This window comes from Typopeltis vanoorti, chromosome 14 (assembly GCF_054136105.1).
Source record: "Typopeltis vanoorti isolate ZY-2024b chromosome 14, IOZ_Tvanoo_1.0, whole genome shotgun sequence".
Lineage (NCBI taxonomy): Eukaryota > Metazoa > Arthropoda > Arachnida > Uropygi > Thelyphonidae > Typopeltis > Typopeltis vanoorti.
The window spans coordinates 33,953,441-33,970,488 of NC_143562.1; the positions used below are offsets into that span (position 1 = coordinate 33,953,441).

At 34.2% G+C, this 17,048-nt stretch overlaps 1 protein-coding gene across 1 annotated transcript in view; it reads left to right on the forward strand.

Moving 5' to 3' along the window:
* Kat60 (katanin p60) overlaps nucleotides 1–17,048 on the forward strand; it is a 165,791-nt gene that overhangs the window by 67,358 nt on the left and 81,385 nt on the right. The window contains exon 6 of the mRNA XM_090403440.1: nucleotides 7,612–7,770. Within this exon, the coding sequence (XP_090259566.1) occupies nucleotides 7,612–7,770 (159 nt within the window). The remainder of the gene's footprint in view (nucleotides 1–7,611; nucleotides 7,771–17,048) is intronic.

Genomic DNA, 17,048 nt, shown 5'->3' on the forward strand with positions numbered 1-17,048 from the left:
ATCCCAATCAGAAAAGATGAACACAAATGCCACATTAAATATCTCCACCATGGTTAGGTTGGAAGAAAAAAAGGGGGAAAAAATCAATTGGTCAAAGTCTAGACTACAGATATGAGAATTCTGAAAAAAATTGAGGTGTGGATAGATGACATCAATTGCAGAATCATATTAAAAATTGTGATATTAGTTAGAAACTTGACATCAATAGTATTCAGGAATATGTGAGCAGAGTTAATTAATACAAGGGCAAGGGAACTTCAGGAGAGGGAATTTTCAATTTGAAAACATTGTGAAAGAAGCCTCTATCTTTGTTTTATTGATTACACCAAAGCATTTGATTCAATAGATCACAAGAAATTAATACATATCCTACAGAATGGGCTAAAAGGAAAAGATCTATGTATAATTACAAATATATATTGGAATCAAATGGCCTCAATAAGATATAAAACTGCATATTCTGACAACTTTGAAATAAAAAAAAGGGGGGTAAGACAAGGATGTGTCTTATCACCCTTACTGTGTGATATATAGTGAGCAAGTTTTTAAAGATATTTCACAATTGAAGGGTATAAACGTTGGGGGTAAGAACTTCAACAACTTCATATATGCAGATGACACAGTCCTTATAGCTGAATCTGAAGATGATCTTCAGAAATTTACAACAGAAGCTTAGACATGGGATTAATTATTAACCTAAAGAAAACAAAGTTCATGATTATATCAAAAGAACCAATAAATAAGAAATTAAACATAACTGTTAACAAAAAGAAATTGAACAGGTTCAGTCTTTTATATATTTGGGACAAATGTTTACAGATGGAGGAAATTCCCTTAAAGAAATAAAAAGAAGAATAGAGATAGCAAGACTAGCCTTTATTGATATGAAAACTGTTCTAACATTCAGAGACATTAACATAGACACAAGAAAAAGATTAATAAAATGCTATATCTGGCGAAGTCTTCTCTACAATAGCGAAACATGAACTATAAATAAAGCAGCAGAGAAAAAAATTAGAAGCTTTCAAAATGTGTACTATCAGAAGGATGTTGAAAATATCATGGACAGAGAAAATGAAGATGTTTTAAACAAAGCAAAAATGAAAAGAACATTAATGAAAATAATTAAAGAACAAAAACTTAAATATTTTGAACATCTAACTAGACAAGAAGGCATTCAGAAATTAATATTAGATGGGAAACTGGATGGAAAAGGAGGGAGAGGTAGACCCAGGAGAATGTGGTTGGAAGACATTAAGGATTGGACTGGCTTGAATTACCATAAACGTTCCAGAGCAGCAAAAGAAAGAAAAAAGTTCCATGATGACATGGTTGCCAACCTCCTTCTAGGGGATGACACTCGAAGAAGAAGGGAACTTCATCTAAACAGAATGAGAGATTTGTTAGCAAAACAGGTGTTTGATAGGGAAAAGGCTCCGAGAAAGTCCAAAATCTAGGTGTATTATTAATGTAATTAATAGTGTCTTAGAGACCAGAATCCAAGATTTAACTCTGTTGGATTTCTGACTTTTTGTTGGAAACCCACTCAAAAAACAAGAAATATAATGAACACATAAACATAACTATTCATTACATTTTAATTTAAAAAAAAGTTTAAAAATTATAACAAACAATTTTAAATAAAAAAAATGTTTTCTTTGGCAACCTGTTCTAAAACAAAACACAGCCCCATATGTGAAATTGCAGTGAGTTCCTTATAAGAGAAGGTTAGTTTTATAGGATGGGGAGTGATTTTGTTCAATCATTTTCATGTAGGGTGGCCCATTTAGTCTTAGAACATGCTTAGAAAGGGGCCTATCTTTGTGAAGCAACTGCATAAGTTTACCATTACTAGATTTTTTTTTTTATTAGTTATGAAAAACTACATCATGTAAATGCCTTCCATTTTCAGCTTCACGAAGATGGGGCCCTTTCTACGGAATGTTCCATGACTTATGGACCGCCCTATAGTTGCTTGAAGATTAGAGTTGCTCTGCTTGTCTTTAGTGTACAACAAAGAGTAAAAATTTTTGGATGCCTGATGTTAAAGATTGATTCTTGATATTCTTCATAATGAATCAATTTTTGCATGTTTTAGTTTTGACATCTCACTCAGGATAAATGCATGTGGCTCAATATGAAAATCAATTCCTAAGCAAGCCTTGAATGCTCTGTCATGATCAGGATTACATGAAGATAGTGACTTCAGTTTGTGTGTCTCATTGACAGTTTCCTTTAGATTTTACTCCTCCACATCACTTCAAAGCTAAATTTGAAACACAAGTTATATCACTTCTTTAGTTTCTTTATCTTGTTGTTTCTTGGGTTTGAATCCTTGAAAATCAGGCACGGTATTACTAATGCTTGTTTTAAAGAATTAAAAAATATTGAACTGTTCCAAAATCCACAACATGTACATCTCTTTTTATTCTATAAATACAACTGCTTACCGAGAGTATCATGTGCAACACGTGACTATAAAACATTTTTTCTTTACACGAATAATTTTTGTCAGCACATTTTTTCATATCTGTCTACAAACCTACTTTAGTGTAAAAACTTTTATGGGGCTTTCTACATGATTTGCAAGTTTTTACTAATAATGATATTCTTTACAGGTGATCACGACACGTGTTTGTACTCTGTGAGTGAAATCTATTGATTGAGAGTGTCATATGCATCCTGTGATTATGGAATGTTTTATTTCACTTCTTTTTCGCTGGTACTGTACTCCCTGCACAATATATCTTGTTATATTGCATGAGATGAGAACAAAAAATACTGAAGAATTGTTTATTATCTTGGAATAATTAGAAACAAACACAAATCTCTAACTAATACCTTATTACTACTTTCTTACTTATCCTCTTTGTGTTCCTTGTGGCATATAAGGCCGAGTGAGATTGTTTCTTCCAGATACATCTGTGTTGAGCCACTAATTCAGCTTCTCTCCAACTCTGCCAGCTAGCCATTCTTCTTTTCTTTTCTCTGCCAGCTTATTTTAGGCCTTCTCTTTTTCCTTCTGGGATCCATGTCATAGCCGCTTTAGGAATCTCTGTTGTCCATTCTCAGTATGTGTCCAATCCATTTCCACCAATTTTTTTATTTATTTTTATTTATTTCATTAGCGATACTTTTTTTGCTCAGTCAGCTTATATGTCATTTGTTATAAGTTGAAACCAAAATATTTTTTAATATTTTATGCGGACATATTTTGTTTGAAAACTATCTAATTTAGCTTTCTGTTTATTTGGTCAATTTCCATGTCTCTGATCCATATAATAATATGGCCTTAGCATTGCTATTGAAGATCTTTATTTTGTTTTTAATATGATATTTAGATGATTTCCATATATTATGTAATTTTTTGAAAGCAGTATTTGCTTTTGTCAATCTTTGCATTATATCCCAGTCATTTCTACTTTCAATATCTGCATTTGTTCCCAAATATATAAAATTCGTAATCTCTTTCGCTGCATGTTGATTGATTTTAATTACTTTGTAGCATTTGCTATTCAATTTAAAAACTTGTTTTAGTCATATTTAAGACCAACTATTTTAAGCTATTTTATACAAGTCTTTCAATTTTGCTTGTGTATCATTATAATTTGATGATATCAAAACTGTCATCTGCATAATCTAGATCTTATAGCTTGATGCAGGATTCCATTTCTCTTCTTACACCTATAACTTTTCTCATTATCCAATCAATGACTATGTTAAACAGTAAACCAGACATTGCACAATCCTGCAATTGATTCAGATGTTTTTGCTATGTAATAATACAACTTTTTCTTTATACATTTCTTTGATTATTACATATTTGTCAGGAATTCCATAACATCTAATAATTAATCATAATGTTTTTCTATCAATACATAAATACACAAAAATTTGGTTGGCACAAAAAAATACATTTAAGTGCAAATTTCTGATTAATATTTATTTATGGCATGACATCTTGTGGGTTCAGTGCTTTGCATAATTCTCTAATAGGCAGTATGAAATTGCACTCATTCAACTGAAAAAAATAAAAAATAAAATAATTGCCCTGGTCAAAAATTACAGTCATTTGAATTTGACTAGGATTTTATTTTGATGCATCCCAAAAATAAAATCTTAGTAATGTAGATGGCACAGTAAGTGGTATTACATGAGCAGACACCCACTCTATATGTTCTAACATAAAGCACAAATCCAGATGGAGAGAAGACATATTGTTGATATGACTATCATATCAACAATAATTCTTATTGTTATTGTTGATAGTGATTTCTTCATCTGGTTTGGATACAAGAATAGACAAAAGATTTGAAATAGGAAGTGATCTCCATTTAGTTTTGAACAGAATAAAAAAGAAATATCATATTGAAAAGGAAAAGATTTGCAAAAGTTTTTAAAAAAAGAATTGAAGTCAAGCACTATTAAGTGGTGACCTGTAGGCTCATATATACAAATGTTATTCAGTTAAAAAATGAAAGAGTATCAAAACAAAAACTAAACTTTGATTCAGCCAATGTAGTACATGGTGAAGTATTTGCAAGAACAAAAATCTGAACTTCATTTTTTTTGCAAGGAGAGAAAAATGTGAGTTTTGTGGTAGACTCAAGAAGCTAAAGAGGTAGTCCTAGAAAAGAAAAAGTTTATCAAAAGTCCTTTATAAGTCACTTAGTAGGTGTCTTGAGAGAACACAGAAAAATGTAAGTAAAAATAAATTGTATGTAAAAAACGTAGTTAAAAGTCATAGGAAGACTGTAGTAAGAAAGTAGAAGATATCACAAAAGTTGCAAATTGTTCTATAGGCTATTGTAAAAACTTAGAAATGAACAAGAATACTGTAAAAGAAATGAGATGATCAAAAGTGACATAAACACTGAAGATGGATATATTTTAGTATCTATAATTATTTTGAAAGATTGTTAAATGAAATAAGATGTGAGAGAACAGTGGTGGAAAATATTTAATAGGAATGCATTCAGTAGTACATTATTATTATTGCATGGGTACCTCCATGGAATCTGAAGACTCATCACAGGAGACCCAAACTATTCATACAATATCTAACATATCACTCTTTGAACTCACTGACTGACAAAGCATTCACAACAGACGCAACCCTTTTTTCTCCTCATTTACCTCTCTAAGCGAAAAATATAGTCCTCACACCCTTGCTAACCACTCTTGCTCAATTTCCTTGGATGACGCCTTGTTCTGTCCCCTCTAGCCAAGTGCTGAAATATTTCTTATGCATCAATCCTATAAAACCTTCATAGTAACTTGAATGTTTCTATCATATTCCTTATTTTCTGCTTATTAACCAACTTTTACAACCAGCACACGCACGTGTGCATGCACGCACACAGTCTATCAGGAATAGAAAGCATTTCACAGACCACTCACCATCTTGGTCATTCATCTCTGAATCCTCTCCTCCACTTCCCCCAAGGACTTTAGAACAGTAATCCAGATATGGCTATATCAAGGTCTTATAATGAGGAATTACTTCCTTATCTCTACTTGTTAGTATGTTCTTCTAATAGCCAAGTAATTCTCTGAGAATACCTACGTCATGTAGCAGTATGCCCTCTGCACTTCTACTCTGTCTACCAACACCCCCCCAAATCTCTAGCTTCATCAGTTTCCATCACTGTGGTACATAGCTCATAATCTTTTCACTACAAAATGCATTATGCATTAAACTAGCATCCATATTGTCAATGTAAGCTCTCTACATCACTTTACTTAAGTATTTTGCTACTAAGTTTTGCATCAACAAACAACTGAGTGGCATAATAGTGCTTAATTAAATGAAATGTATCAATCCAAGCATAGAACCTTGTATCATGCTGCTAGTTTACCTGCTTTTCTCCTGGATTCTGCTACTCCATATACAGGGTGTCCGAAACAGAACTCTGCGGTTTTCTAAAAATTTATTTTATGACATTTCGAAGCAGAAACGTATGTAGCATATTTTATAAAGTACAGTGTCGCAAGTTTGATTACCTGTTAGTGTAATTCAAGGTATGCACCATTTACAACCCTACAGACATCAAAACAGAATTCCATTAAACAGAATTAGAATTGCTTCTAATGGTTGCTGTTATTCTATGGCATAAGTGGTCAAGGGACTGAATTTTTTTCTTGATACATAATGTCTTTTACATAGCTCCAAAAGAAGAAATCCTTTGGAATTAAATTAGGACTGTGCAATGGCCAAGCAATGGGACCTCCTCTGCCTATCCATATTCCTGGGAATCAATTGTTGAGCACAGTCCACACAATTGCTGCATAATGTGGAGGGGCCCCCATCCTGTTTGAAAATGAGGCCTTCCACATTCTCAATCTGGGGTAACAAAAACTTCTCTAGCATATTCAGGTATGCCACACTCGTAATTGTCTTCTCATGAAAAAAAAAAAAAAAAACGTCTCAACAATGCAATCATGTATGATGCTGCACCAGAAATTGACTTTTGGACTGTTACGGATGAACTCCACCAGTTCTTGCAGATTTTCTGATCCCCACACCTGACAGTTATGGCCATTCACAACTCCGTGCACATGAAATGTCTCATCAGAAAATAAAATGCTGTGGAAGTAGTTGTCATGTTCAGCAATGAGGTCTAACATGGTGGTCACAAACTGAACTCTTTGTTACCTATCAGTAGACTGGATGTGATGAACAAGCTACAATTTAAAAGCAGGAAGCTTCAATCTCTTGTAAACAACAACATGCACTGTGCTTTTAGAAATGTTTATTGATGGCTCACACTACAAACCGAATGTTTTGGGCTATGCTGGAAAGGCAGTTGAATTCATTCCACGTTTTTCTGCACTTGTAGGCTTACCTGTTTAGCGTCCTTTTAAAATACTTCCTGTTTCCAAGAACTGTTAATGTCACTTATGGATGCTTTTGTCACTTGGAGCATTCCTACCATACTCCTGCCTGAAATTCCTTTGGGCAGTTGTCACTGACTTCGTTTCTGTGAACCATAACACACACTGCTTTCTCTTGTGGCGATGCCATTACTGCAGCATGGCACATCTGTTCAGCTATCTGGTTTGTCAGCATCTGCCATCAGGTGAATAACATCAGAATGAAACTCTGTATTACTCTTTGGTGTTTGTCCATCAGTCATCCTCATCCATATCACTAATCTCACATCTGCATTTGTTCCAATTTGTGTGACAGCGTTCCATGTAGTATTCTGGCAGATGCCTTTGCAAAATCCATCAGTATTGTTGTTTAACCATTCCCTTTATCCAACTCATATGTCACACTTCATATGTCACCAACCCTTCATAAAGGCATGCTATTCTCCCATAGAGTGTGATATTCTTATGTACTCATTCCTCTGGAAATAGCATCTGGTCAGATTGTTCATACCACTATAAAAATGTATTACTGTTTGTGTATTTACTACTGGTACTCACATACTTTTGGTAATATTGTTTATTTCATTAAGAAGTACTGTGTTTATCTAGAAGTAATTACCATTTTAAATGTAAAATATTTATAATTTATAACAGAATGAATATATTAAAAATGATAATGTAATTTTGTAGCAGTAAAAACAATTTAATTGCATTGTGCATGTTTTTTTTTTTTGTTAGGGGGTTTTAATGGTTGGTCCACCTGGCACGGGTAAAACAATGCTGGCTAAAGCTGTTGCAACTGAATGTGGAACTACATTTTTTAATGTTTCCTCTTCTACTCTAACTTCCAAATATAGGGGAGAATCTGAAAAACTTGTGAGGCTTTTATTTGAAATGGTAAGATTTATTTTATTGTTGTATTTCATTATTTCTTTTATGCTAAAGAAAAGTATAAGAAAATAAAATCTTAGGAATTCTTATGTTCATTTTATGTGCATTTAAATATTATTGATTAAGCATTTGAATTAACTTAGATGGTAATGGACTTGACTTCCATTAAAGGTATTTACAGAGTGGTTTGTAGCTGTTACATTCATTTATATCTAAGTTTTCTGGAACAAAAAAGCTATGTGGGACTGGAATAAAAATAAGTTGATAACTGAATTACATGTTTTTAGGCCAATGCTTCTCATGCTAACATTTATTAAAAGCACTTTGATAATACTAGCTAGACACACACACACACACACACACACACACACACACACACACACACACACACACACACACACACACACACACACACACACACACACACACACACACACTTTGCTGAGTGTGTATCTTTAAAAATGCCTTTGATAATGCTAAATTGAGATGAAAAAACGTTAGTGTGTAAATATTTAAATTACTTACTAGATTATTTATTTTCATTCCAGCCCAAAAGCTATAACAGCAGCAGTAATTCAGCCTCTGTTTCTCTGAATACAAATATACCAAATATTTCTAACACAAGACCACTATAGCCTTTTTTATAATGTTATTGTTATATTTTGTTTTTGTTAAACATAACAGATCAAAATTATTATTAATTTTGATCTCTTTTGTTTATTTAAGTCATATTATTAATAATCATATGACTCTTAGTCACCATCTCCAAAATAGACAAAAAAGTTATGAGAATGATATCTGAAAACCTAAAAGAGTGTGTTTCATACCTTTTACTGCTTAACCATATCATAAATGGTTAAGCAGTAAAAGATTAGAAGATGAAATAGAATATAAAAGAATAAGAGCCATAGCTAAAAGAGAAGACATAGAGAATCGTGGAACAAATTTGTTTCTAATTTAGAACATGATTTATATAAAATAAGATCCAATGTATATAAGATTTTGAAACACCTAAATACAAATACTAAAGAAAACATAAAATTAAACACCTAATTAAAATTAGAAGAATTTCTAATTTTCTACACAGAATTGTGGACAGATAAATATTTTAAAAAAGACAACTGGCAAACACTTAATGAAAAGGAAATAACTAAAGAAAAATTAGAAATCAGCCTGAAAGAAACAAGAAATGGAAAATTACCTGGAGAAGATAAGCTAGGTTCAGAACTGTATAAATATGCAGAAACAAGATTCAAAGAAAGACTCGTATTATTTTTAAATAAAATTTATACAACTGGTAACCCTCCAATAGAATGGAAAAAAAGCAATTATGATTCCTATCTTTAAAAAAGGTAATAGAGATGACCCTAAAAACTATAGAGGTATAAGCATACTGAATTCCTGTTGCAAAATATATAGCAGAATTTTAAATAGCAAACTAATGAAATATTCCGAAAACTTTATTTTAGAAGTACAGAATAGGTTTAGAAAAGGACAATCATGTATAGACCCAACCTGTTGCCTAAAATTAATAATAGAGAAAAGAAGAGAATACAATTTAGAAACACATACTGCATTTATTGACTTTGAAAAAGCATTTGACAAAGTTAAAAGAAGCATTTTATTTAACATATTAAATGAAAGACAAATACCAAATAATATCCTTAAAACTATCATAAGTATATATGAAAATAATCAAATACAAAAATAAGATTAAATCATGAGCTATCATGTACGAGAGAGGGATAAACCAAGGGGTCCGACAGGGATGTCCCCTCTCAGCAACTCATTTTAATATTTACCTAAATGAAATAATAATAAAATGGAATGAAAATTTCCATCAAGGTATTAAACTTTCTCCTACTGTGAACTTAACACTCTCCTTTTTGCTGACGACCAAATAATAATTACAAATTCTGAAGATAACTTACAGAAAGCTATTTTAGATCTAAATGAGATAGCCAAAGATTATGGTATGATAATATCAACAGAAAAATCAAAAACTATGGCTTTTAAAGGACAAGATCCAGCAAGAACTAAGATAGTAATAACAAGATCTTAGAACAGGTGAATTCATTTAACTACCTAGGATGTATGATTACATATGAAAATGAAAAAGATATAAATGTAAAAATTGCAAAATATTTAAAAATAACAGGTGTAATTAACTCTATATTTAAACCAAACCTAGTTCAAAAACAAACCAGACTAAAAGTATACAATACATTAGCCCTACCAGTCTTAGTGTATGGAAGTGAAATCTGGACAATAAAACAAAAAGACAAACAAAGATTAATAACAACAGAAATGAAGTTTATGAGAAAAACTGCGAAGTATACTCTATTTGATCACAAAAGAAACAAAGAAATTATGAAAGAATTAAACCAAGAATCAGTAATAGAAAAAATTAAAAAATATAAACATAAATGGATGGAACATTTTCAAAGAATGAAAATAGAAATATTACCAAAACAAGCCTTAAAGTACAAGCCTAGGGGAAAAAAAAAACAGGACGTCCTCTTAAGCGATTCAACAACTTCTAAGGCCTGAACAGGCCAAACTAGGCCTAAATCCTTGATATGCATGATGATGATGATAAAGTGGTAACTATTTTGCTTGTATAACAGTTGGAAAATTTTACGTATAAAGCACATGATTTCGCGTGTTGTTGACCAATTCATACATCGCCTTATTCTTTCTCTCCTTCAACATGAATTGACTCTACTTGGCACCAAGCCAACTAAGGTTCTTGTATTTGTGGTCAGACAGTAGTAACATCTTCATGGTGCAATTGAAAGGACACCATATGTGCTTTCTGCTTAGAAAGATTTAACGTGGAATCCCAAAACTATAAGGACTTTTCAACTGAAAATGAGTTACCTGTTTTCATATTAAAGTGGTCTCATATTTATTGTTTATTCATTTATAACATGTAATTTTGTTTCAATTCAAATTTATTTTGCTTAAATTTGCAAATGAAAATATAATCCACATTAACCACCCTATCAGCCAAATGGATCAAATATATCAAAAATATATGTTTTGTATCCATATAATTTTTTCTATAATATTCAATGGTTGTATTGTCAGTGGAGACTTCACATCCATGTAATTATGGACATATATACACACATCCAGGCAGGTATGGTGGTTAAGCCAAAATTGAGAACTAAGTTTTAGTAAAGATCCTAATGCCAAATTATATTAAATTTCATTCAGCCAGCATTGAGTTTTTATACAGATAGACTGGAAAAATAAAAACCATATCTTACACACTTATATATTGTTGCAAAGTTATTATTATTATATGAATTCCTCCAGGGACTCAAGACCCCATCTAGGGGAAGGCCTCTTTCATATCACACATTGCCTAAATACCTGTCATATCTTTAAAAACATTTGTTGATGATGCACTCACTCATAACATTAACTGGGAAGACGGGTAGTTAGTGCAGAACTTGAATCTTGACATGCATTCTAACTATGCCCTTAGCTGTGTGACTGTTGCACTCATTGCCGAGATACCAGTTATGATACCCAATGCCCACCTCTAGGATCAACCATGCATGGCTGACCAATGTGAGCTCTTCTACTGAATGTCTGTTCATGATATGGTAGTATGGGAGCAACCAACAATTGCAGCTGTTTCCAGAATACTGGTACCTGCCCTCCAGGTCCTAACTATCTGCTCGTGGCCAAACTGACTTATGTAACCACGGTTCCTCCATTACTGGCAAACATTTACTGATTATGTACAGAGGATAGGTGTGCCCATTTATAGTAGCCACACATGTCATTGATATCACGTGGTACTTCATTATCATGCCGAATATGTAAATGGGGGGGGGGCAGGGGGGGAGTCCTAATATAAAGCTAACTCAGTGTATAAAATTAGCAGCTGTGAAGGGTGAAGTAGTGCCTTGAACAGAAAAAGTACATCAAGTTTTTTGATAGCTGCAGAATTTATGGTTGAGATGTGCTTCTGCCAGGAAAGGTTGGCAGTGTGAGTCAGTCCAAGGAGGGAAATATGATTTTGTTTGGATATCAGGTTATTGCTGAAGGTTAGGGAAGGGATGTGAACTCTTTCTTTTGAGAGATTAGACACGACTGAGTTTTGGGTGGCATTGAAGTCTACAAGGTTATCCTTGCCCCATTGAAATATAGCTAGAAGATTAGAAATTCAGGATATTGGTCACGATGGATCTTGATAGGTTCTGACACTTGAGCATTACAAGTGTCAGAACTTGGCTAATCTATGGATAGGATTTGAAATCTGTGAGAGCAGGTCATTTATATACAAGAGGAAGAGAGTAAGTGAGAGTACAGAAACCTGTGGTACTCCAGCATTGGTGGGGAAATCTGAGGAGAAACAGGAAACCATCCACTATGACTCAGTGAATGACCAGTTAAGAAAAGTTAAGTTAAGAAAGTAGGTGATCCAGTTACAGATGTTGGAAGACAGAACCATAGAATGGTAGCTTGCTAAATAAGCCCTAGTGTTAAACCCGATGAAATGCTTTTGAGATGGCAGGAGTGACTATGTGAACTTCTCCAAATTTTTCCATGGCTTGAGTCCAGAGGTGGGTGGTGAAGGTCAGAAGATCAACTCTGAATCAGGAGTGGCAGAATCCATATTGCTGGTCACTGATTACTTGATGTGTCTCTGAGTAGTGCAGAAGTTGGCTGTTGATGACCTCCATAGTTTGAGAGAACAGAAGTGAAAGCAATTGGATGGTAGTTTTTTTGGCTGACTTTTATCCCCTTTCTTTGGAATGGGCTGGATATGGGCCTGTTTCTATGCTGTATTGTCTCCTGGCAACTGGCATCTAACTAAGAGACAATGCAGGATAGGTGTTAGTTCTGGGGAAAATGTTTTTTACACCATAGGTGAGATACCATGAGGACAGGATACTTTGCTTGTGTTCAGGTTATTAAGGATTCTTCAGACTTATTTATGGCAGGTTTCTGTGGGTGACATGGAGTGAGCAGTTCTTGGCAAGGTATGGGGGAGGGGGGGGGGGGACTTGGCCCTAGTCATCGGTGCAGGAATTAGAAGAGAATAGTGATGCCAGTAAGTTGGCCATCTTTTGGTTAGGTAGCTATGGTACCATCTGGATGTGAGAATGGGGAAAATTGTTGGGCAAAAGTTGTGCCCAGTGGCCTTGGCTAGAGACCAGAAGACATAACTTCCATTTAGACAGAAGTTTGCAACATTTGGTCCTTTTAGAATTTTATTTGGACTTGTCGATTGTTCTTCTACTGTTGCAAGCTGCAATACAGGCAAAATGAGCAGCTGGAGTGTTCATCCTAGAACCACTCATGATATGTTGAGTTTCTTTCATGTACTGCATTAGCTCACTTCTTTTGAGAACCAAGGCTTAGATGGTGGAAAGAGATTTTGTGTGAAATAAGGATGAAGGCTTTCATTCCAATCAGGATGATTTCTATTCAGTCTGCATAATATTTGGATCAGGAGAATTGAAGTAGTATTAATAGAGATGTGCATTAGACATATGACGGGGGGGGGTTATAAATTTCTGATAAACACCTAGAACAAAAATTATATTAAAGCAACTGATATAACCACAAGAAAGAACATACTAGTAGCATTATGAAGGTAACTTATGTTTTGATATTCTTATATCCTCATATGTTCTTTCTTATGGTTATATCAGTTGCTTTAATATCATTTCTGTTCTAGGTGTTTATCAGAACTTTCCATCCCCCACTTCATACTATATTTTTTTGAATAATTACTTCACACATGTAAGAGAAACTAAATATAATTTATAAATTATATTTAGTTTTCTCTTACATGTGTGAAGCCATTATTCAAAAATATAGTAATTGAAGTAGTAGTTGGACTAGACTATGGGAAGGAGGAGTAGAAGCTGCATCTTGATTGCCCAAAAAGAAATTAGAGCATGATACTGAACAAATGTTGATGAAATAATCATTATTTAATGTTTGACATATGATTTTTAGCCTTTTCTTGTGATGTTTTCAAAATCAGTTTGTGCTAATCTCTCTTGATTAAAATAAAACACCTGGTGAAAATGTTAGAATTGTCTCTATTAAGAATGTATTACAAATCCTTCAAATACAAACCGTACATTTTTTTTTTTTTTTTTATGAAAAAAATGTTTTTTCATACTTACTTTTGCTGATATGCTACTTTTGGAGTAACTTTCCTGATGAGTGTCAGTATCTGGTGGTAATCATTTAATGTTCTGACTCCATTTGCCTTGATACCATTTCTCCATAGCTGCTATGCCTTGATGAAGGAGTCACCTTCATAATTGTCATTGACTTTGCTCAGATTTTAAGGGACATACTACATATCAGACTCATTCCCAACATCAGCAGAATTCAAGATAGGCACCATCAGCATAAGAAGAGCATGATACTGAACAAACATGATACTGACAAAAATATCAAGAAATACTGCCATTCATATAATTATTGTTACCAAAACAAAGAAGACAAAAACAGGTAAGATTTTTCAAAATAAGTAATACATGGTGTTATATTTAGACAATAATGATTAGGGACAGAAAAGGAGTGGGTATAGTATTTAACACTAAACACGAGGATAAAGAGGATGAATTTTTCAAATTAGAGAAAGCAGCTGACAAAGATAAAATAAAAAAAGTTGGTCCTTATTGAACATCAAAACAGCAGTGTATGATATGAATACCAAATATATAGAAATGTTTTGGGAATATTTTGAGAAAAGAGGAAAGCTAAGAAATCCAGCAGGTACCAGCTGAATTTCTGTTCATGATATGGACTAGTCATTGCTAACACTGTGCCAACATAATAATATTCACATGGAGAGAAGACACAAGAAATAGCAATAGCAATAGAAATAATAATATTCACATGGAGAGAAGACACAAGAAATAGCAATAGCAATAGAAATAATAATATTCACATGGAGAGAAGACACAAGAAATAGCAATAGAAATAATAATATTCACATGGAGAGAAGACACAAGAAATAGCAAAAGTCTCATTGACTGTTATTGTTGATAGCAATATTTTCATGCTGGTTCAGGATACAAGAATATATACAGAGGATTTAAAATCTGAAGTGATCACCATTTCGAGTGATCACAAAGTTTTGAGCAAAGTCAAGTAACTTTCAGAGACAAACTGTATGTTCAAATATATAAATGGCATTCGAGAAAAAATGCAAGTTTGAAAACAAGAACGAAAACATAGAAATTCATTAGTAAACTGAAGAAAACATTCATTTATTCAGTCTTAGAGGACACGTGAAGTTGTCTTCAAGAACAGAAAAATCAAAACTCCATAATCGACTCAAAGTTAAAGAGGTGGTCATAGAAAACAAGAAAGTAAGCAGTGTATAAAAGTTAAACAAAATTCATGGATAAATTATGATAATAATATAAAAGATGAATATCATGAAGGTTGTAAAATGTTCTGGGGACAATTGAAAAAGTTTAGAAATGGAGGAAAGAATACTCTGAAAGGAATCAGATGGAAAAGTGACATGAAAACTGGAGATAAAGATATTTTACAGGATGGCCATAAGTCATAAGCCATAAGTCATGCTGCAGAAAAGCCCATCTATCAGTACCAATTGTTATTATTATGTGAGACCTCCAGGGAGTCACTGACTACTTGAAGAAAAATCCATCAAAAACCTGAAATGAGGAAAGACAGCTGGGGGGAGGTGATATTCGACTAGAAATACTCAGATATGTAGGTATAAAACTTTTACAGTGGCTATACTGCATAATTCATAAGGAATGGTCAGAAGGTCTACAGGATTCTGTAACTAAATTGAGTAACAGCTGTAACAAATTTGGCATGAAAAAAAAGAATCAAAAACTGTGAAAATAGGCACATGAACATTAAAGAACATCATATGCATGCTGAATGGAAATCTGTAGAACAAGTAAAATACTTCAGCTATTAATGCACAGTTTTTAGTGATGATTATTATTGTTGTTATTACTATTATTGCAGAACATCAGTAGATTGGAAGTGACGTAGGCCATGAAGAGGATGAGGAATGGAAAATCGGTGGGCCCCGACAGAATTCCAGTGGAGGCATGGAAGGCACTGGGGGAAAGAGGGAATTGACCTGCTGTGGGACCTGTTCATGAAAGTTTGCCAACAGGAAAATATACCCGAGGAATGGAGGGAGAGTACTCTTGTCCCCATCTACAAGGGTAAAAGGGATGCACAAGACTGTAAAAATTACAGAGGAATATAGTTGATGTCCCATACAATGAAAATCCTAGAAAGAGTTCTTGATGGTAGATTGAGGAAGGAGGTGGAGATTGCAAAGGAACAATTTGGCATGCCTGGTAGATCAACAATAGATGCTATCTTTGGGTTATGGCAGATGATGGAAAAGTATCGAGAGAAACAAAGGGAACTACATCTGGCATTTATTGATCTGGAGAAAGCATACGATAGCGTGCCAAGGCAAGAAGTCTGGAGGTGTCTGAGGGAGAAGAAGGTTCCGGAGAAATATGTCAGGTTGTGTGGGAAATGTACAGAAATGTGAAGACAAGTGTTCGGACCTGTCTTGGACAGACAAAAAGTTTTCAAGTAACAGTTGGCTTGCATCAAGGGTCAGCATTAAGTCTGTTTCTGTTTAATATTGTGATGGAGGTGGTAACAGAGGAGGTGAGAGAAGATGTGCCTTTGACAACGTTGTATGCAGATGACATCTTGCTGTGTGTGCAGATTCAAGAGAAGAAGCGGGAACTAAACTGGAAAGATGGAGAAAAGTACTGGAAGAGAGAGGTATGAGACTGAGCAGAAGTAAGACAGAGTACATGTGTTGCACAGTGGGTGGCGGACAGGAAACAGATCTGGATGGACGGAAATGTCATCAGGAAGGTGATAGACTTTAGATACTTAGGGTCGACAGTGGAAGAAGATGGAGGAGCTGAGAAGGAAGTGGGATGCAGGATACAAGTGGGTTGGAGAAACTGGAGGGAGATGGTGGAGTGTTATGCGATAAGAGGGTGCCGATCAATCTGAAAGGCAAAATGTATAGGACAGTAGTGAGGCCAGCTATGACATATGCTATAGAAACTATGGCCCTGAAGAAAAATAACATCAGCAGGATGGAAGTAGCAGAGATAAGAATGCTTAGCTGGATGTGCGGTGTGACCAGAAAGGATCGTCTGAGAAATGACTATGTCAGGGGAGCAGTGAAAGTTGCAAACTTAAGAGCAAAAATACAGGAGGCAAGGTTGAGATGGTTTGGTCATATGATGAGCAGAGAGGATGAATATGTG